General features: G+C 41.6%; 1 protein-coding gene and 1 long non-coding RNA gene across 2 annotated transcripts in view; one reads left to right on the top strand and one right to left on the bottom strand.

Moving 5' to 3' along the window:
* slc40a1 (solute carrier family 40 member 1) overlaps positions 1-1,396 on the bottom strand; it is a 57,983-nt gene extending 56,587 nt beyond the window's left edge. Inside the window, exons 1-2 of the mRNA XM_072579020.1 lie at positions 955-1,396; positions 702-769 (exon numbers count right to left, since the gene is read on the bottom strand). Of these exons, the coding sequence (XP_072435121.1) occupies positions 702-769; positions 955-994 (108 nt within the window). The 5' untranslated portion in view covers positions 995-1,396. The remainder of the gene's footprint in view (positions 1-701; positions 770-954) is intronic.
* On the top strand, positions 737-16,796 carry LOC140482083 (uncharacterized). The gene is made up of 3 exons (XR_011961661.1): positions 737-831; positions 4,181-4,247; positions 13,779-16,796. It is a non-coding gene; the product is annotated as an uncharacterized lncRNA (long non-coding RNA).
* The last annotated feature ends 1,578 nt before the right edge of the window (positions 16,797-18,374 follow it).

The raw sequence follows: 18,374 nt of genomic DNA, 5'->3' as shown, positions 1-18,374 counted from the left end.
GACTGAGATTTTCATCTTCACGTGAGGTGAGTTTTCTCCACTCTCCTCTTAGGCAGACGTTCTTGATCAGTCTTCAGCTTTTCAGTTCAAATGCCACCTCAGGCTGTGGCTCCACAGATTCAAATTTGTTGCATCTGTATTTTTTCCCCCTTCTAATTTCATCGAAGGGATTTCATAGACTTGTAAAGGAGTGTTAGATTTAAAGAACCAAAGAACATCCGTTCCATTTGACTTATGCTGGTCTTGGGACCGTTGTCCAGAATCACATAGTTGCTCTCTCCTACTTTGATGACAAGCTTATGTCATTTGGTCCCTTTTGAATGGGGGACTTTTATATATTTTTTTGAAACATTCAATTGGGTCAGACCATCTGTGCGTGAAGGCAACTTTCCCAAACATTGAAATGTGTGTTACAGTATTTCAAATCAATACCAATACCACGGTAAAGTGTCACTATGATGTCCTCTAGTCCACATCTGTGCCTGTAACTGTATTTGAGAAGATTCTCACTGTTTACCTCTTCTACATGAACGATTGGCGGTTCACTGTAAGTGCTGACCAGAGAAAATTCTTACACCAATCTAATTTTGATGTTTCAACATAACCACCACTAGAGGATTCCTTCCCCAGCTAGTTGCTACACAGTGAAAGCAAAACAGAACCGAAGAGAGCAACAGTCGAAGTTTTGCAGCTGGACTTACCCATGTAGACAATCCATGGCAAAGGTAAATAAGAAAGCCAGTCGTCTTGAAGTATCCAACAAATGAGACTATCGTTTAAAGGACAAGAAAAATACACATTTCAATGAAGTCAATTCAAAGAGCATATCAGGTACTCCATTAAAACATTTAATACCGTAGGTTGAATATTAAATATTCTCAAATAATTTCCAAAATGCTGCATTAAAAGTTTAAATGTAAAGCTTTCCAAATGCTGTGTAGCCAAAGCACTTACCGCAGCAGCTCCTCTTAGACTTGCTTTCAGTCTTCTCCATATTTCAAGGTAATTTTTTGTTACGTTTAGAAGGGTTCCTAACGGGATTCTGATTCTTTCTCTGAATTATACTTTTCTTAAAAAAAACAAGATCTGATTTCGAATGTACCCTATAAACAGTTTCTGAAAAGGCAAGCGCCGCTGGTTGTTGTTATAATTAGAATTTCCAGACTTAGCTAGCACTGTAGCTGAAGTCGGAAAAGTGTTGTTGCTAAAATATAATGTTGGCTCTAACCCCTCGCAGCCATGAGACCAGCCGCACGGTCCGGGTCCCAAAATTGAACAGTTCACATCATTTGGGAGTTTTGAAGTCTCTGTTCAAAGGTATTTCCTGAGGAGAGAGCCCGGCCCCGTGACGTGTAGCTTACATTGCAAACCTTTGCCAACTGACAACTAAAACCAATGCAAATCGTGGGCTGGAGCGTCAGCACCAGAACGAGTGCACATTCAGTGGCTCAGCGCGACCAGCCGCATCGCTTCCGCGTACGCCGCACGAGAAAGGACTGTGCCCAGCATTTTCTATTCCTTCAGTTGTATTTTCATTTGAGGCTTGGAGAACCTCGAAAAGACTGTCACGTCATCGATCACTTCAAGTGTCCAATACTATAGGTGTAACAGGAATACCGTAACGCAACGACACAATGGGGTCTTCGCCTGTCCAACACTGTTTATAAATTAGCATCCAGTTGGATTTAATGTTCTCCATAGTTTCCGGCCGGAGAGATGTACAGAATGGAAGCAGACTGTTTGGTCCAACTCGTCTCATCAGTTCAGGCAGCATCCGAGGATTTTACTGCTCCTTGGATGCTGCCTGAACTGCTGTGCTCCTCCAGCACCACTAATCCAGACCTGACCTGCTGTGCTCCTCCAGCACCACTAATCCAGAATCTGGTTTCCAGCATCTGCAGTCATTGTTTTTTACCAACTCGTCCATGCCTACCCCAATATCCTAAATTAATCTAGTCCCATTCGCCAGCATTTGGTCCATATCCCTCTAAACCCTTCCTATTCATGTACCCATCCAGATGCCTTTCAAACGCTGTAAGCACTCCAAATCCCTCTTGCTTGCTGTCTCTCCATGGATGCTGCCTGACCCATTGGGATCTCCAGCATTTTTTGTTTTTAGTTTTAGTACATATTCCAGCATTTGCAGTAATTTGCTGCTACTTTGGCCAATCACCCCGTCTATGCCCCACATGATTTTATAAACCTCAGTCATGTTGCCCCTCAGCTTCCCACATTCCAGAGAAAATAGTCCCAGCCTATTCACCCTTCTCTACAATTCAAACTATCTATTTCGGCAGCATCCTTGTAAATCTTTTCTGAACCTTTTCAAGTTTCACAACATCTTGCCGAGAGCACAGAGACCACTAGCCAGATTACCCCAGAAATAATTCACCATTTGAGAATTTACTTCTGACTATTTAACTGTAAATATTACTATAAGCAGAACATTAACAGAAGTTTAAACCAATAAATCCATACTGTATGAGTTAATCATGTCAGTTTAAAGTGGATTCTCATTAAATGATACTGTGCTACAAGAAGTGGATGATGCTATAAATGTCCAAAGTAATTTCAATGTAAATTTACTCACCCTCCCTCTAATACCTAAAACTTGTTTAAAGTGATGCTGAAGTCACTTTGTGGCTTTTCTTTTGCTGAATAACTAAAAAGAGTAATATTGTAGTGATCTATCATATTACTGGCATAGTCAGATGTAGCGAGACTATAAGACTTTTTAATTCAACCAAGGAATGTGGGGCATCCTGGATGGGTCAGCATTTATTGCCCATCCCTAATTGGCCAGAACATTGTTAAGGTTCAACTATTGCTATGGGCCTGGAGTCACATGTCAACCAAAGTAGATAAGGACAGCAAATTTCACTCCCTAGATGACATTAGAAAATCAGATGGGTTTTTACAAAAATCCAAAGTGGTCACATGCTTCCCATTAGGCTGGCTTTTTATTCAATTAAAATTTTGCTGTGTATCATGGTCCCCAGAGGATTAGCCTGGCATTCTGGATTATGAGTCCAGTGGCATCACTGCTACACCATTGTCTGCCCCAAAGAAACAAAGAGTGAAAACCCATAAAAACTGTTTGGTATTTGAAAATAAGATAGGGGTGATGCTTGAAATGTCATTCACCAAATTTTAAACTTCCTGACCTTTATGATGCCGACCGACTGCACTGAATCCCCAACATTTTCCTTTGCTGAAACAATTGCTTGCACCATTTTAGCAAGCAGAATATATTGTATTGAACCAAGATTACCAGAACTGACATTCACTCTTACTTTTATATTTCATTAACATTTTTTAAATCATGATAAGACTTACACATTAAGAATGTGATTCTATCATTTTTATTAGGTTTATGATGATGCTGTCACTTTAAAAAGGTAATTTTGTCTTTAGCTTTTTTTGAAGAGAGGTCAGGCAGAGACACCGAAGAGTCCAAGGAATAACCGTTCCACAACGGAGGGGGAGTGGACAGCCTTCCCAGTTCTGGTTTTTCTGGTTTGCTTTTTGCTGTAGCAGTCACAAGATGTTGGAGTCCAGAAGAGTTGCCAGCTTCAATAAAGGATTCCTCTGACTTTCTCTGAAATCTTTCCCTTCTGTTTGCAAGAATCGATTTGAATTTACCTTTTTGCCAAGAGGATGTTTATGGGATGTTACTGTTTTGGAACAGTTAATTAGGAATAGTTACTGTATCGGGGTGGTTATGTTTTCCAATAGTTAAGTTATTCTGAGTTCCACTTTCTTTTGTTCTTGGTTCAACTGTAGTGCTTAAATAAACTCTGTTTTGCTTAAAGCCGAGTGGTTTGACCAGTTGCATCACATCACATCACACCCTTTCAAAAAGGAAAATATTAGGGTCTAGACTACCTTCTTAAAATATTTTGAGGGATTCCGGTCTGGCCCATAACAGGTTTCAACAAGCTTGTGAAATAATACAAAATGCCTTGAAATTTAAATATTAGAGTAAGTTTTCATCTTAATAGATAAAAGAATTCAGAATTTCTGACAGGCAGTTTAGGTATAATGGAATTAACAAAGAGAAAAATTAATTCCATTGTAGCTCATTATTGATGAGGTTACCTTAAGTCCTTCACAGAACTTTTAATTGCTGAAAAGTCATCAATTTAAAAAGTTAACTCCATCTTTCTCTCTCTCTCCACAGATGTTATCTGATCTGCTTGAGTATTTCCAAATATTCTATTTTTACTTTTAGATTTACAGCATCTAAAGTAAGTTTTTGTGAGTATTTATGGTACTTTTCAAGACTAACTCAAAATGTGAAAACTACTTCCCCTGATAAACAAGAATTGTGCCTTGTCATTGTAGATAATTAAGGAAGGAGAAATGCACAAATGTAAGGAACATATTGTGAAACATATTGGTCAGAAAGGGTTTGACACAGTCAATTCTGCAAAGCAACCTAGCTGCAAAAAAATCATTCATTTAGAGTAAACAGGAAGGGGCACAGGATATCAGAAATATCAAAATGTCAGGACCCTTGCTTTACAGCACGGGTAGTGTACATTGATGGGGAGCACAGCTGCACTGGCAAGGATTGCAGCAATTTAATGCCTTCATCCTTTTTTTAAAATGGCCACCCTAGATATTATTAGGTAAGACAACATTGAGGAAGTAAATCAAAGAGTGTGATGCTGGAGACCTTCACTAGGATCAGGCTATTACTATTCTTTTTCTCATGTATTGTGCTAATTTGACTTAGCAATTGATGGGGAAAAACATCAAATAATGTGCATGTGCTGTCAGAAGAAAAATATATGTTCCTCTTCTGTGATTGTAGGAGCAGAAGAATATAGGACACCATGGTCAATTGTCCATGAGCAATCCAGCATTATCATACAAATCAATTTCCCATATTTGACACTGAATGACAGCACAAGTAAGGCACTGTGTATATATCCTTACTCAGATAAAAATAACATCAGATACTACTTTCCAAAGTGCTGCTTCCTGGCTTCTTTCTTCCCATATTCTCTCCCCAAAAGTACAGATCGCAGGCACTTAGCTGTTGTGTTATCCCCACGACTGAAAGAGATTGAATGTAGCTCCATGCTGTTGGTTAATATTTTTGCAAGGTAATAGAAATTGACCACTTATTGCAATAGTATTTGTAGGTGTGACAATGCAGTCACTTTAACAACGTTATTTTGTCCTTGGTTTTTTTTTAAGAGAGGTCCTAAAGGCAGATGCATTGAAATGCTTGGAAAGACCCTAGTTTAACAATGGTAGGGCAGTGTCCAGTTTTCCGAGTACAGGTTTTTTTCTAGTTTTGTTTAGTTGTAACAGTGAGAAGTTGCTGGTTTAGCTGTAGTGGAGAAGCTGCTTCAGTGCAGAGAAAGGTTCCAAGCTTCAGCAGACGATTCCTGGCTGACATTTCTCTCTGAAGTCTCTCCTGCCTGTAACAACCTGTGTTTGAATTTACTTTTTACCAAGGGGTGTGTTTATGGGATGTTACGCAAATTGGACAGCTCTTTAGTTAAGTTGCTGTGTCAGGTCAGTTAAATTTTCCAATAGTTGAGTTATTCTAAATTCCATTTCTTTTGTTTATGTTTCAACTATAGTGTTTAAATGAATTTTGTTTCACTTAAAGCTGAGTGATTTAACCAATGGCATCACACCTGGGATATCCACTACATATTTGCCTTTGAAATAAGAAAAAGTTAGGGTCTAGGCTAGCTTATTAAAATATTTTGAGGGGGTTTGACCTGGTCCATAATACAGCTGGTAAACAACTACTGCTGAATCTCCTTAGCTTTAAGACAAAAGGCAGTGAAAAAAACAGAATGAAGACAGGAGTCACACTTTGTAATAGAGAAGAGTGAAGCCAGGAGTAGCACTTCAGAGGAAAGCAGGGAAGAACATGTCAGTTTTACGTAAAGGAGGAGAAAGGACAGTACAAGCTGATGGTGGGAAAGGAATGCATCTAATGAATTAGGGAAAGTGATGGTTAGGAAGAGCAGAAGAAAATCAGCATGACTTGTATTATGAAGGTGTAGGTGTGTACTGTACGTTTGAGAGAGAGAGGAAGCTGGCAAGGACTGAAAGCACAGAGTGTGCTGAACAATTTAAAAATGTAACATTTAGTTGACACTAATAGCCAGTGCTGAGTTGTATAGAAATAAATTCAAATTCGGCCAGTCAGTTTAAATTATGCCCCAGTGACCAAAGTCCAATTGAATTTGAATTTAATGTTTTGTTGATATCAAACCAATGAAATGATCCAATGTTTTGAGGTATAAAACCAGACATTTTGAACAGTTAGGGGGAGAACTGCTGAGAGCACCAACAAAATAGACTGCCAACCAAATAGCTCGCTGAAAGGTACCTGTCCACAAGTAAAGTTGTGCAGCAGAAGACTGAAGAAGAGATGATTCAGAAAAGCCCAGAGGAAAATCTACAAAGGAGAATTGACAAAGCTGACTGATTTTGAAGCGTAATTAATTTTTTTGTAAGTCTTATTTGGGATTTTTTAATCAGACCAGTATTGTAGAGTGGGAGGTAAAAGATAGCTTTAAGAGAAAGGAGTTGTAAATAGTAGTTGTAATGTTCTCTCTTGGATTTAAAGAAGAAAATTGTTAATTTTTATTTTGAATAGTGAAATCTGGGATAGTTCTTTGCCTCTTGAAATTTAACAGGTTATGACGTGAGGTGAACTTTTCGGTGTGTCGAGTTTAAATTAGCAGAGGGGTTTACCCCATGTCATAAGAGTTTGGGGGCTAATCGCCAGGATTTGAACTGTTGGGTCTCGGATTCGTGATTTGGATAGGTTTAGACAGGCCCAGTCTGAGATTTGGACAGATTTGTATTGATTTCGGATATAATAAGAGCCCAGTAGATTTAAACACTTGCCGATTAGTATCCTAGATCTTTAAATAAAATGTAGGTGAGACAATTTGTTTAATTGTGGTTACTTTTTTTAGATTAGATTAGATTACTTACAGTGTGGAAACAGACCCTTCGGCCCAAAAAGTCCACACCGACCCGCCGAAGCGCAATCCACCCAGACCCATTTCCCTACATTTACCCCTTCATCTAACACTACGGGCAATTTAGCATGGCTAATTTACCTACCCTGCACATTTTTGGACTGTGGGAGGAAACCAGAGCACCCAGAGGAAACCCACTTGTGGTTGGTTAAGTTAAAAGTGAGAGAAATGGCTCTTAAATGGCTAAAGAGGTTCTGGGGTTTGAAAATGATTCTCAAATTTGCCAAGAAAGTTTAGAAAGAAAAGAAAAGACCATACTCTTAGAATTAGCAAAGAGATTAGAATTGGGTTTAACCAAGAACTAAAGTAAAGCTGAAATTGTAATGGAATTATTCAAATACTTAGGTGTGTCAGAGAAATAGACAAGTGCAGTAGAGATAGAAAACCTTAAATTACAACTGAAAAAATGGAATTAGAGAATAGACAAAGAGAGAGAAAAGAAAGGGAGAGAGAGAAAGAGAAAGAGGGAGAGAAGTAAGAGTGAGAGGAAAAAGAAATAGAGAGAATTTGAACGTCAAGTTAACAGGATGGAGATTAAAAGAGAAGGAAATGATATGTACAAATATGTCAAAACTCTGCCACATTTTGATGAGAAAGATGTCAAAGCCTTCTTTATTTCATTTGAAAAATTGGCTGGGCAGATGGGGTGGTCTGAGGATTTATGGGTAATGCTCGTTCAGACTAAACTGGTAGGTAGAGCTAATGAGGTATTTGCCACGCTGGCAGATGAGGGCTCAAGAGATTATGAGGAAGTCAAACAGGCTATTTTAAGTGCTTATGAATTGGTACCAGAAGCATGTAGACAGCAGTTCAGAAACATAAAGAAGGAACCAGGTCACACTTACGTTGACTTCAAAAGAATTAAACATAGTCATTTTGGTTGATGGGTGTGAACCTTAAAGGTAGATAAGACCTTTCAGGCGCTAAGGCAGACTATTCTGCTGGAGGAGTTTAAAAACTCACTTCCAATAATGGTAAGAATTCACGTGGAGGAACAGAAAATTCAGAAAGTGAGAAGAGCAGCAGAATTAGCAGATGAATACATGTTTGTGCATAAGACAAGCTTCCAGCCAGAATTTCATCCTGTGGGGAACAGGAGTTGGGAGAAGGGGGGATCCGACGCTATGGAACAAAGGGTAGGGAACACTGGTAAGTGTTTACTACAGGTTTAAAAAAAAGCCCAAGAGGGTAGAAAGGAAGTAAAAAGCCTCAGGTGTTTCCACTGTGGTAAAGTGGACACGTATAGTCACAGTGCTGATTGTTAAAGAAAGGCACTGTGGGAAAAGATGAAAAAGAAGGGAAGCCAGTGGCATTAGTGAACATAGTAAAGGACTTGTAACAGAATGACAAGACAATAAAAGATATACATAAAAGATATATATGGGAATGCGTGCTCTGAAAAGGAGGCAGAGAATATTCCTGAGGGTTATTATCTGAAAGAAAGAATCCTAAGATGAAAATGGAGACCACAGCAGGTTAGTGCAGAGGGGAAATAGGCTGAAGTGCACCAGATTGTGTGGCCAGTAGCATACAGACAGAAAGTGTTACGGGTAACACATGAACTAGGTCACCTAGGGGTACGAAAGACTCTGGCTAAGGTACAAAAACACTTTTATTGGCATGGAATGCACATGGATATGGTTAACTTTTGCCATATGTATCATATGTGCCAAATGGTAGGTAAGGCACAGGCAATATAAAACCAGGACCTTTGTTGCCAATTCCTGCTTTCGAAGAACCTTTCACACGGGTTATAATTGATTGTGTAGGTCCCCTTCCAGGAACTAAAATTGGGAACCAGTACTTGTTATCCATAATGGATGTGTCTTCCAGATTTCCAGAGGCAATTACATTTCAGAGTTAATAGCTTTCTTCACGCGGAATGGGCTACCCAGAGAGATTCAGTCAGACAAAGGGTCTAATTTTGCTGTTAGGCTGTTTAAGAAAGTCATGGATAATTTAGGAATGCAGCACTGTAAATCAAGTGTGTATCATCCTAACTCCCAGGGAGCTTTAGAAAGGTGGTATCAGACCTTGAAGGCCATGTTAAGAGCATATTGTCAGGATTACCCCAATGTTTGAGATAAAGATATCCCATTTGTACTGTTTGCCATCAGAGATGCCCCAAGTGAATCTACTCAGTTTACTCCCTCGAGTTAATATTTGGACGTGAAGTGAGAGGCCCTTTGAAATTAATAAAGAGAAATTGACAGGACCAAAGTCAGAGACCTCACACTTAGATTATGTATTCGAGGTGAGGGAGAGATTAAATCATGTAGTTGAGTTAGCTAAACAGCACATAAAGAGGGCACAACATAGAATGAAGCAGATGACAGATAAAAACTCTGAGACTCGGATATTTTCCAGAGGGGATGATGCGTTAGTACTGTTACCAGTGATAGGAGATCCCTTCAAAGTCAGGTTTAGTGGTCCCTATCAGATTGAGAAAAAGTTAATCACGTGAACTTCCGAGTAAAGATGCTAGATAGGAAAAAATAATATCGGGTATGTTATTAGATTAGATTAGATTACTTACAGTGTGGAAACAGGCCCTTCAGCCCAACAAGTCCACACCATCCTGCCGAAGCGTAACCCACCCATACCCCTACATCTACATCTACTCCTTACCTAACACTATGGGCAATTTAGCATGACCAATTCACCATGTTATGTGAACATGTTGAAATGTATTACCCTAGAGAGAAAGCAAGAACTGGAGAAGCAGGTGCTACTTACTGCCCCACAGAGTGAGGAATCAAATCCAGGTTTTGTGGATTTTGATGTGCCTCAAAATATGTTAAAAAATGAATAAGTCCTTGAAGAGTGGGATAGATTAGTAAATTATCTGTCTCAACGATTTTGCGTGGATTATCGGAAAGTCAACGCCCTTTCAAAATTGAACTCATATCCAATACCAAGATTGGAGGACTGTATCGAGAAAGTTGGACAAGCCAGTTACACCACTTAATATGTGGTTATTGGCAGGTACATTTATCAGAGACGATGAAAGAAATTTCTGTGTTTGTAACCCCAAATGGGCTATATTAATTCAAAGTGATGCCCTTTGGAATGAAAAACACACCCACCATACTCCAAAGACTCATGGACAGAATTGTGGCTGAATTGGCAAACAGGACAGTCTATTTGGATGATGCAGTGATCTTTATTAAATCCTGGATAGATCACATGGTACAGTTGGCGGAGCTCTTTGAATGACTAGAAGAAACAAAACAGGTAAAAACTTAAACAAAACTGAATTTACGAAAGTATAGATGACGTTCTTGGGATGTTACATTGATCATGAAAGGTTGACCCCACAGAACACAAGTATGAAGGCCAGGCCAACTTCGAAGAAAGAAGTGCTTTGATTCTTGGGACTAAGCAGATTCTATCAGAAGTTTGTTCCAAACTTCAGCAGTGTAGTGGCACAATTAACCGATTTGCTGAAGAAGAACTCAAAGTTTCGATGGAAAGAACAATGTCAGGAGGCATTAAACCATTTGAAAGCAATATTGACCACCACACCAGTTTTAGCTACACCAACCTTTTTGAAACACTTCAAGGTGACCATCAATGCTAGTGACATAGGGGTTGGAACTGTATCGCTACAGGAAGATGATGATGGGATTGAACTGCCAGTTGGTTACTTTTCAAATAAACTCAACATCCTCCAGAGGAAGTACTCCACGATTGAAAAAGAACTATTGAATTTGGTACTGGCCTTTCAACATTTTAATGTGTATGTCACGAATAATGTGTCAGAGACAGTTGTGTACATGGATCACAATCCTCCTACATTCTTGGAATGCTTTAAAGACAGGAATATGAGACCATTTCATTGGAGTCTTATGTTACAGACTTTTAATTTACAAATTGTACATGTTGTGAAGCATAAGAATATAATCACAGACGTATTATCACGGATTTAACTGTTAAAGTATAGATGAAATTGGTATCTATTTAATGTTATATATGTGTGGGAAGACGTTAATATGAACTTAGATTAAAGTCATGTGTATGCCATGGTAATGTGGTTAAAGAATAGAGAAAAAATGAAGCCATCTTTTCATTATAATGGTGAACTTTTTCTTTAGGAGGGAGATGTTATGAAGGTGTAGGTGTGTACTGTACCTTTAAGAGAGAGAGGAAGCTAGCAAGGACTGAAAGCACAGAGTGTGCTGAACAATTTAAAAATATAACATTTGGTTTACACAAATAGCCGGTTCTGTGTTGCTGGTTCTGTGTTATATAGAAACAAATTCAAATTCAGCCAGTCCGTTTAAATTATACCCCAGTGACCAAAGTCCAATTGAATTGTATTTAATATTTTGATGACATCGAGCCAATGAAATGATCCAATGTTTTGGGGTATAAAACCGGATATTTTGAACAGTTAGGGGGAGAATTGCCGAGAGCACCAACAAACTAGACTGCCAGCCAAATAGCTCGCTGAAAGGTACCCATCCACAAGGAAAGTTGTGCAGCAGAAGACCGAAGAAGAGATGGCCCAGGAAAACCCAAAAGAAAATCTACAGAGGAAAATCTACAGAGGAGAATTGACAAAGCTGACGGGTTTTGAAACGTGATTAATTTTTTGTAAATCTTAATCAGGGTTTTCTTATCAGACCAGTATTGTAGAGTGGGAGGTAAAAGATAGGTTGAAAAGAAAGGAGTTGTAAATAGTAGTTCTAATGTTCTCTGTTGGACTTACAGAAGAAAATTGTTAATTTTTACTTTAAGTAGTGAAATCTGGGATAGTTCTGCAACAGGTCTCGAAATTTAACAGATTACAATGTGAGGTGAGCTTCTCTGTGTGTCGGGTTTAAATCAGCAGAGTTGTTTACCCCGTGTCGCAACACTTGGAAAGGATGGAAGGTGTCATATATCTGTACAACTAATATAATTTGGCAGTGAACTAGTACTTGCTGTTCCTTTAGTCATGAGCATGAAGAGCTGGAGTGTAATTTGATGCTGCCCACCAGAAATGCAAGCATATGTTTGACTTTGAACATTTATAGATGCAAGTAAGACAATGGGAATTACCATTTGAAAAGTGTTGACCAATATCAAATTCAAGTCATGAGATGAATTTACCACAGGAGGTGATGGTGACAAAATACAAAAATATATGAACAAATTTGTAGATTGTGAATGAAACTGACAAATAAACTTTGGTACAGCTAGGTTTAAGGTTGTATATTTTCTAGCATGAATAATAAAGCTACCATCCATTAGAAATATAGTTTTATTGAAGTACAGAAGCAGAGGAGCCGGGGGTTACAATTCATGAAAAGTGGTAGCACTTGTTAATCAGGACATTATAAAACAATTGAGTGTTCAGTTCTAGAAAATAGAATGAGTCATAGAAAACTACAGCACGGAAACAAATCCTTCGGTCCAACTCGTCCATGCCAACCAGATATCCTAAACTAATCTTGTCCCATTTGTTAGCAGTTGACCCAAATCCCTCAGAACCTTTCCTATTCATATACACATCAAGATGTCTTTTAAATGTTGTTATTGTTTCAGCCTCCACCACTTCCTCTGGCAGCTCATTCCATACACGTACCGCACTTTGATTGAAAAAGTTGCCTCTTAGGTCCCATTTTAAATCTTTCCCCTCTCACTCTAAACTTAGTCCGATAGTTTAGAAATCCCCCAACCCAGGAAAAAGACCTTGTCTATTTATCCTGTCCATGATTTTATAAAGTTCTATAAAGTCACCCCTCATCCTCCAACACTCCAGGGAAAACAACCCCAGCCTACTCAGCCTCTTCCTATACTGAACTGGTCCTCACCCTTAACAATTTCTCCTTCGAATACTCCCACTTCCTCCAGACCAAAGGGGTAGCCATGGGCACCCGTATGGGCCCCAGCTATGCCTGTCTCTTTGTTGGCTACGTAGAACAGTCCATCTTCTGTAATTACACCGGCACCACTCCCCACCCCGTCCTCCACTACATTCGAGGACTGCATTGGAGCCACTTTATGCTCCCGCGAGGAGATTGAGCAATTCATCAACTTCACCAATACATTCCACCCTGACCTTAAATTTACCTGGACCATCTCTGACACCTCCCTCCCCTTCCTGGACATCTCCATCTCCATTAATGATGACTGACTTGACACCAACATTTTTTACAAACCCACCGACTCCCACAGCTACCTGGATTACATCTCTTCCCACCCTACCTCCTGCAAAAATGCCATCCCATATTCCCAATTCCTCCGCCTCTGCCGTATCTGCTCCCAGGAGGACCAGTTCCACCATAGAACACAGCAGATAGCCTCCTTCTCTAGAGACCGCAATTTCCCTTCCCACGTGGTTAAAGATGCCCTCCAACGCATCTCATCCACATCCCGCACCTCCGCCCTCAGACCCCACCCCTCCAACCGTAACAAGGACAGAACGCCCCTAGTGCTTACCTTCCACCCTACCAACCTTTGCATAAACCAAATCACCTGCCGACATTTCCGCCACCTCCAAACGGACCCCACCACCAGGGTTATATTTCCCTCCCGACCCCTTTCCACCTTCCGCAAAGACCGTTCCCTCCGTGACTACCTGGTCAGGTCCACAACCCCCTACAACCCACCCTCCCGTCCTGGCACCTTCCCCTGACACCGCAGGAATTGCAAAACCTGTGCCCACATCTCCTCCCTCACCTCCATCCAAGGCCCTAAAGGAGCCTTCCACATCCATCAAAATTTTACCTGCACATCCACCAATATCATTTATTTTATCCTTTGTTCCAGATGCGGTCTCCTCTACACTGGGGAGACTGGGCACCTCCTAGCAGAGCGCTTTAGAGAACATCTCCGGGACACCCGCACCAATCAACCACACCGTCCTGTGGCCCAACATTTCAACTCCCCCTCCCACTCTGCTGAGGACATGGAGGTCCTGGGTCTCCTTCACCGGCCGACGCCTGGAGGAAGAATGCCTTGTCTTCCGCCTTGGAACACTTCAACCCCAGGGCATCAATGTGGACTTCAACAGTTTCCTCATTTCCCCTTCCCCACCTCACCCCAGTTCCAACCTTCCAGCTCAGCACTGTCCTCATGACTTGTCCTGCCTGCCTATCTTCTTTTCTACCTATCTACTCCACCCTCCTCCCTGACCTATCACCTTCATCCCCTCCCCCACTCACCTATTGTACTCTATGCTACTTTCTCCCCACCCCCACCCTCCTCTCATTTATCTCTCCACCCTTCAGGCACTCTGCCCTTATTCCTGATGAAGGGTTTTTGCCCGAAATGTCGATTTTACTGCTCCACGGATGCTGCCTGAACTGCTGTGCTCTTCCAGCACCACTAATCCAGAATCTGGTTTCCAGCATCTGCAGTCGTTGTTTTTGCCTCTTCCTGTAGCACACACCTCTTACCCTGGCAACATGCTTCTAAATCTTTTTCTGAACCCTTTCAAGTTTGACACCATCAATAAATAAGAGGGAGACCAGAATTGCACACAGTGTTCCAAAAGTGGCCTAATCAATGTCCTAATCAACATGACCTCCCAACTCATATACTAAATGCTCTCGCCAATAAAGGAAAGCATATTAAATGCCTTCTTCACTATCCTATCTACATGAAACTCCACTTTCAAGGAAATATGAACCTGCACTCCAAGCTCTCTTTGTTCAGCAACAATCCCAAGGACTTTACCATTAAGTGTAGAGGTCCTTCTCTGATTTGCCTTTCTAAAATGCAGCACCTCACATTTATCTAAATTAAAATCCACTGCCACTCCTCAGCCCATTGGCCTATCTGATCCTGTTGTACTCTGAAGTAACCTTTTTCGCTGTCTACTACATCTCCAATTTTGGTGTCATCTGCAAACTTATTAACTATACCTCCTATGTTTATATCCAAATCATTTATATAAATAATAAAAAAAGAAATGGACCCAGCACTAAATCTTGTGGCACTCCACTGGTCACAAGCCTCCAGTCTGAAAGCAACCCTCCACCACCACTCTCTGTCTTCTACCTTCGAGCCAGTTGTTAACCAAATGGCTAGTTCTCCCTGTATTCCATGTGATCTAATTTTGCTAACCAGTCTCTCATGAGAAACCTTATTGAATGCCTTACTGAAGTCCATTTAGATCACGTCCATTGCTCTGCCCTCATCAATCCTCTTTTTTACTTCTTCAAAAAACTCAATCAAGTTAGAGAGAAATGATTTCCCACACACAAAGCCATGTTGACTATTCCTAATCAGCCCATGTCTTTCCAAATAAATGTAAATCCTGTTCCTCAGGATTCCCTCCAAAAACTTGCTCACTACCGATGTCAGGCTCACTTGCCTAAAGTTCCTTGGCTTGTCCTTACCAACTTTCTTAAAGAGATAGCCATCCTCCAGTCTTCAGGCACCATACCTTTGACTATCAATGATCCAAATATCTCAGCAAGGGGCCCAGCAATCACTGCCCTAGCTTCCCATAGGGTTCTGGGGTACACCTGATCAGGTCCTGGGGATTGATCCACCTTTATGCATTTTAAGACATCCAGCATCTCTTCCTCTGCAATACAGACATTCTTCAAGATGCCACCATCTATTTCTCCACATTCTGTGTCTTCCATGTCCTTCTCCACAGTAAACACTGATGTAAAATACTCATTTAGTATCTCCCCCATCTCTTGCTGTTCCACACATAGGCTATCTTGCTAATCTTTGAGGGGTCCTATTCTCTCCCTAGCTGCCCTTTTGTCCTTAATGCATTTACAAAGTCCCTTGGATTTTCCTTAACCTTATTTGCCAAAGCTATCTCATATTCCCATTTTGCCCTCTTAAGTATATTCCTACGGTCTTTATACTCTTCTAAGGAATCACTCGATCTCTGATGTCTTTACCTGACATATGCTTCCTTCCTTTTCTTGACGAAAGCCGCAATTTCTCTTGTCATACAGCATTCCCTGCACCTACCAGCCTTGCCTTTCACCCTAACAGGAACATACTGTCTCTGGACTCTCATTATCTCATTTTTCAAGGCTTCCCATTTTCCAGCCGTCTCTTTACCCGAGAACATCCACACCCAATCAAAGGTTGAAAGTTCTTGCCTAATACCATCAAAATTGGTTTTCCTCCAACTTAGAACTTTAACTTTCAGATCAGGTCTATCCTTTTCTATCACTACTTTAAAACTGATAGAATTATGGTTGCTGTCCCCAAAGTGCTCCCCCACTGACAGCTCAGCCACTTACCCTGCCTTATTTCCCAAGAGTAGGTCAAGTATTGCACCTTCTCTAGTTGGTGCACCGAATCAGAAAATTTTTTTGCACATACTTAACAAATTACTCTCCACCTAAACCCTTAACACTATGGCAGTCCCAGTCTATGTTTGGAAAGTTAAAATCCCCTACCAAAACCACTCTTATTCTTAAAGATAACTGAGATCGCCTTACAAATTTGCTTCTCAATTTCCTGATGACTACTGGGAGAGTCTAAGGTATAATCCCAATAGAGTAATCATCTCTTTCTTATTTCTCTGTTTCACCCAAATGACTTCCCTGGACATATTCCCAGGAATATCCTTACTAAGTACAGAGGAACCCCGATTATCCAAACGAGATGGGCTGGCACTATTTCGTTCAGATAATTGATTATTCGGTTAATCGATTCTATGCCTGTCCTCTGTGACTGAGTTTTCTGTTCAGTCTGCTCCCCATTCAGGAGACTAGGCAGCACACCCCGTGCAGCAGAACACCTCACCCCCCTCGCCCCAAACCCATCCAACACTGACCCTGCCCGCCTCCAACCCCATCCAATACCACCCCCAACCCCCCCGCCTGCCCCCAACCCCATCTAACCCCACCACCCTCCCGCCCCCAACCCCATCCAAAACCGCACCTCCCCGCCAGCCCCCAACCCCCCGCCTGTCCCCAACCTCATCCAACACCGCCCCCCCCACTCCTGCGCCCCAACCCCATCTAACACAGCACCCCAGCCTGCCCCCTCCACCTTCTGCCTGCCCCCAACCCAGCCAGCACCATCCCCCACACACACTCCCCATCTGTCCCCACCCACCGTCTGACCCCCATCCGCGCCCTGGCCGCCCTACCACCCTATGTCCCCCTGGACCCTGTGCGCCCCTGTACCCATCAGCCCACCTCCCCCTCTGGGGCAGCCAGAGTGGACACCAACAGTAAGACTGCTGCTGCCTTTGTGGGATAAGTCTCAAAAAAAGCGCGCACGCACACACACAAATACACACACATGCACACAACTTTTTGACAAGTTCCACCTCTGCCCCATACAGGACAATGTTAGAGAGAATATCTGGGGAAAAGTGGGGGGGGGGGGGGGGGGGTTTAGGGTTCACCCCTATGTAGAACTCCAGGGAAAGTGTGGGAGAGAGAGAGGGAGGGCGGGAGGTCAGTCATTTCAAGACGGTGCCTGGATATCTAGGACTGTTCTCGGCAGTATTTCAGTGAGCCAAGATAATTTTTAATCACTGTAAACAAAAGATGCGATCACTGGTGGAAACACATCTTTGAAGTAATGTTTCGATCAGGACCTCGAGATCTCCTTTGGATAATCCAATATTTGGATAATTGATATTCAGATAATCGAGGTTCCTCTGTACAGCCGTAATGTTATCTCTTATAAAAAACGCCATTCCCCCTCCTCTCTTTTCCACCCCTATCCTTCCTATAGCATTTGTACCCCAGAACATTACGCTGCCAGTCCTGTCCAACCCTTAGCCCTACTCTTTGGTAGCTATGATATCCCAATCCCATGTTCCTAACCATGCGCTGAGTTCATCTGCCTTCCCGGTTAGGCCTCTTGCATTGAAATAAATGCAGTTTAATTTACCACGTTGCTTTGTTCCTGCCTGCCCAGACTGTTTGATTTCCTCCTTTCCCAACTGTACCAGTTTCAGACTGATCTCTTTCCTCACTATCTCCTTGAGATCCCCCCCCCCCCCCCCCTCCCCTTACTCATTAAATCCTCCTAATTAGCTCTAACAAACCTCCCTGCCAGTATATTGGTCCCCTTCCAATTCAGGTTCAATCCATCCTTTTATAAAAGGTCACTTCTACCCCAGAAGAGATTCCAATGATCCCAAAATGTGAACCCTTTTCCCTTGCACCAGCTCCTCAGCCATGCATTCATTTGTTTTATCCTTCTATTCCTACCCTCACTCACTCATAGCACTGGGAGTAATCTAGATATTACTACACTCGAGGACTTCCTTTTTAAATTTCTGCCTAACTTCTTATATTCCTCATTCGGAATCTCATCCTCTTCCTTTCCTATGACTTTAGTTCCAAGGTGTACAACGGCCTCCTACTTGGTCCCACTCCCCTTTGAGAATATTCTGTACTCTCTCCGAGATATCCTTGATCCTGG

This window comes from Chiloscyllium punctatum, chromosome 10, assembly GCF_047496795.1.
Source record: "Chiloscyllium punctatum isolate Juve2018m chromosome 10, sChiPun1.3, whole genome shotgun sequence".
In the NCBI taxonomy this organism is placed as follows: Eukaryota; Metazoa; Chordata; class Chondrichthyes; order Orectolobiformes; family Hemiscylliidae; genus Chiloscyllium; species Chiloscyllium punctatum.
The sequence above is the reverse complement of the archived record's forward strand: the minus strand, read 5'-3'. Positions and strand labels throughout refer to the sequence as shown.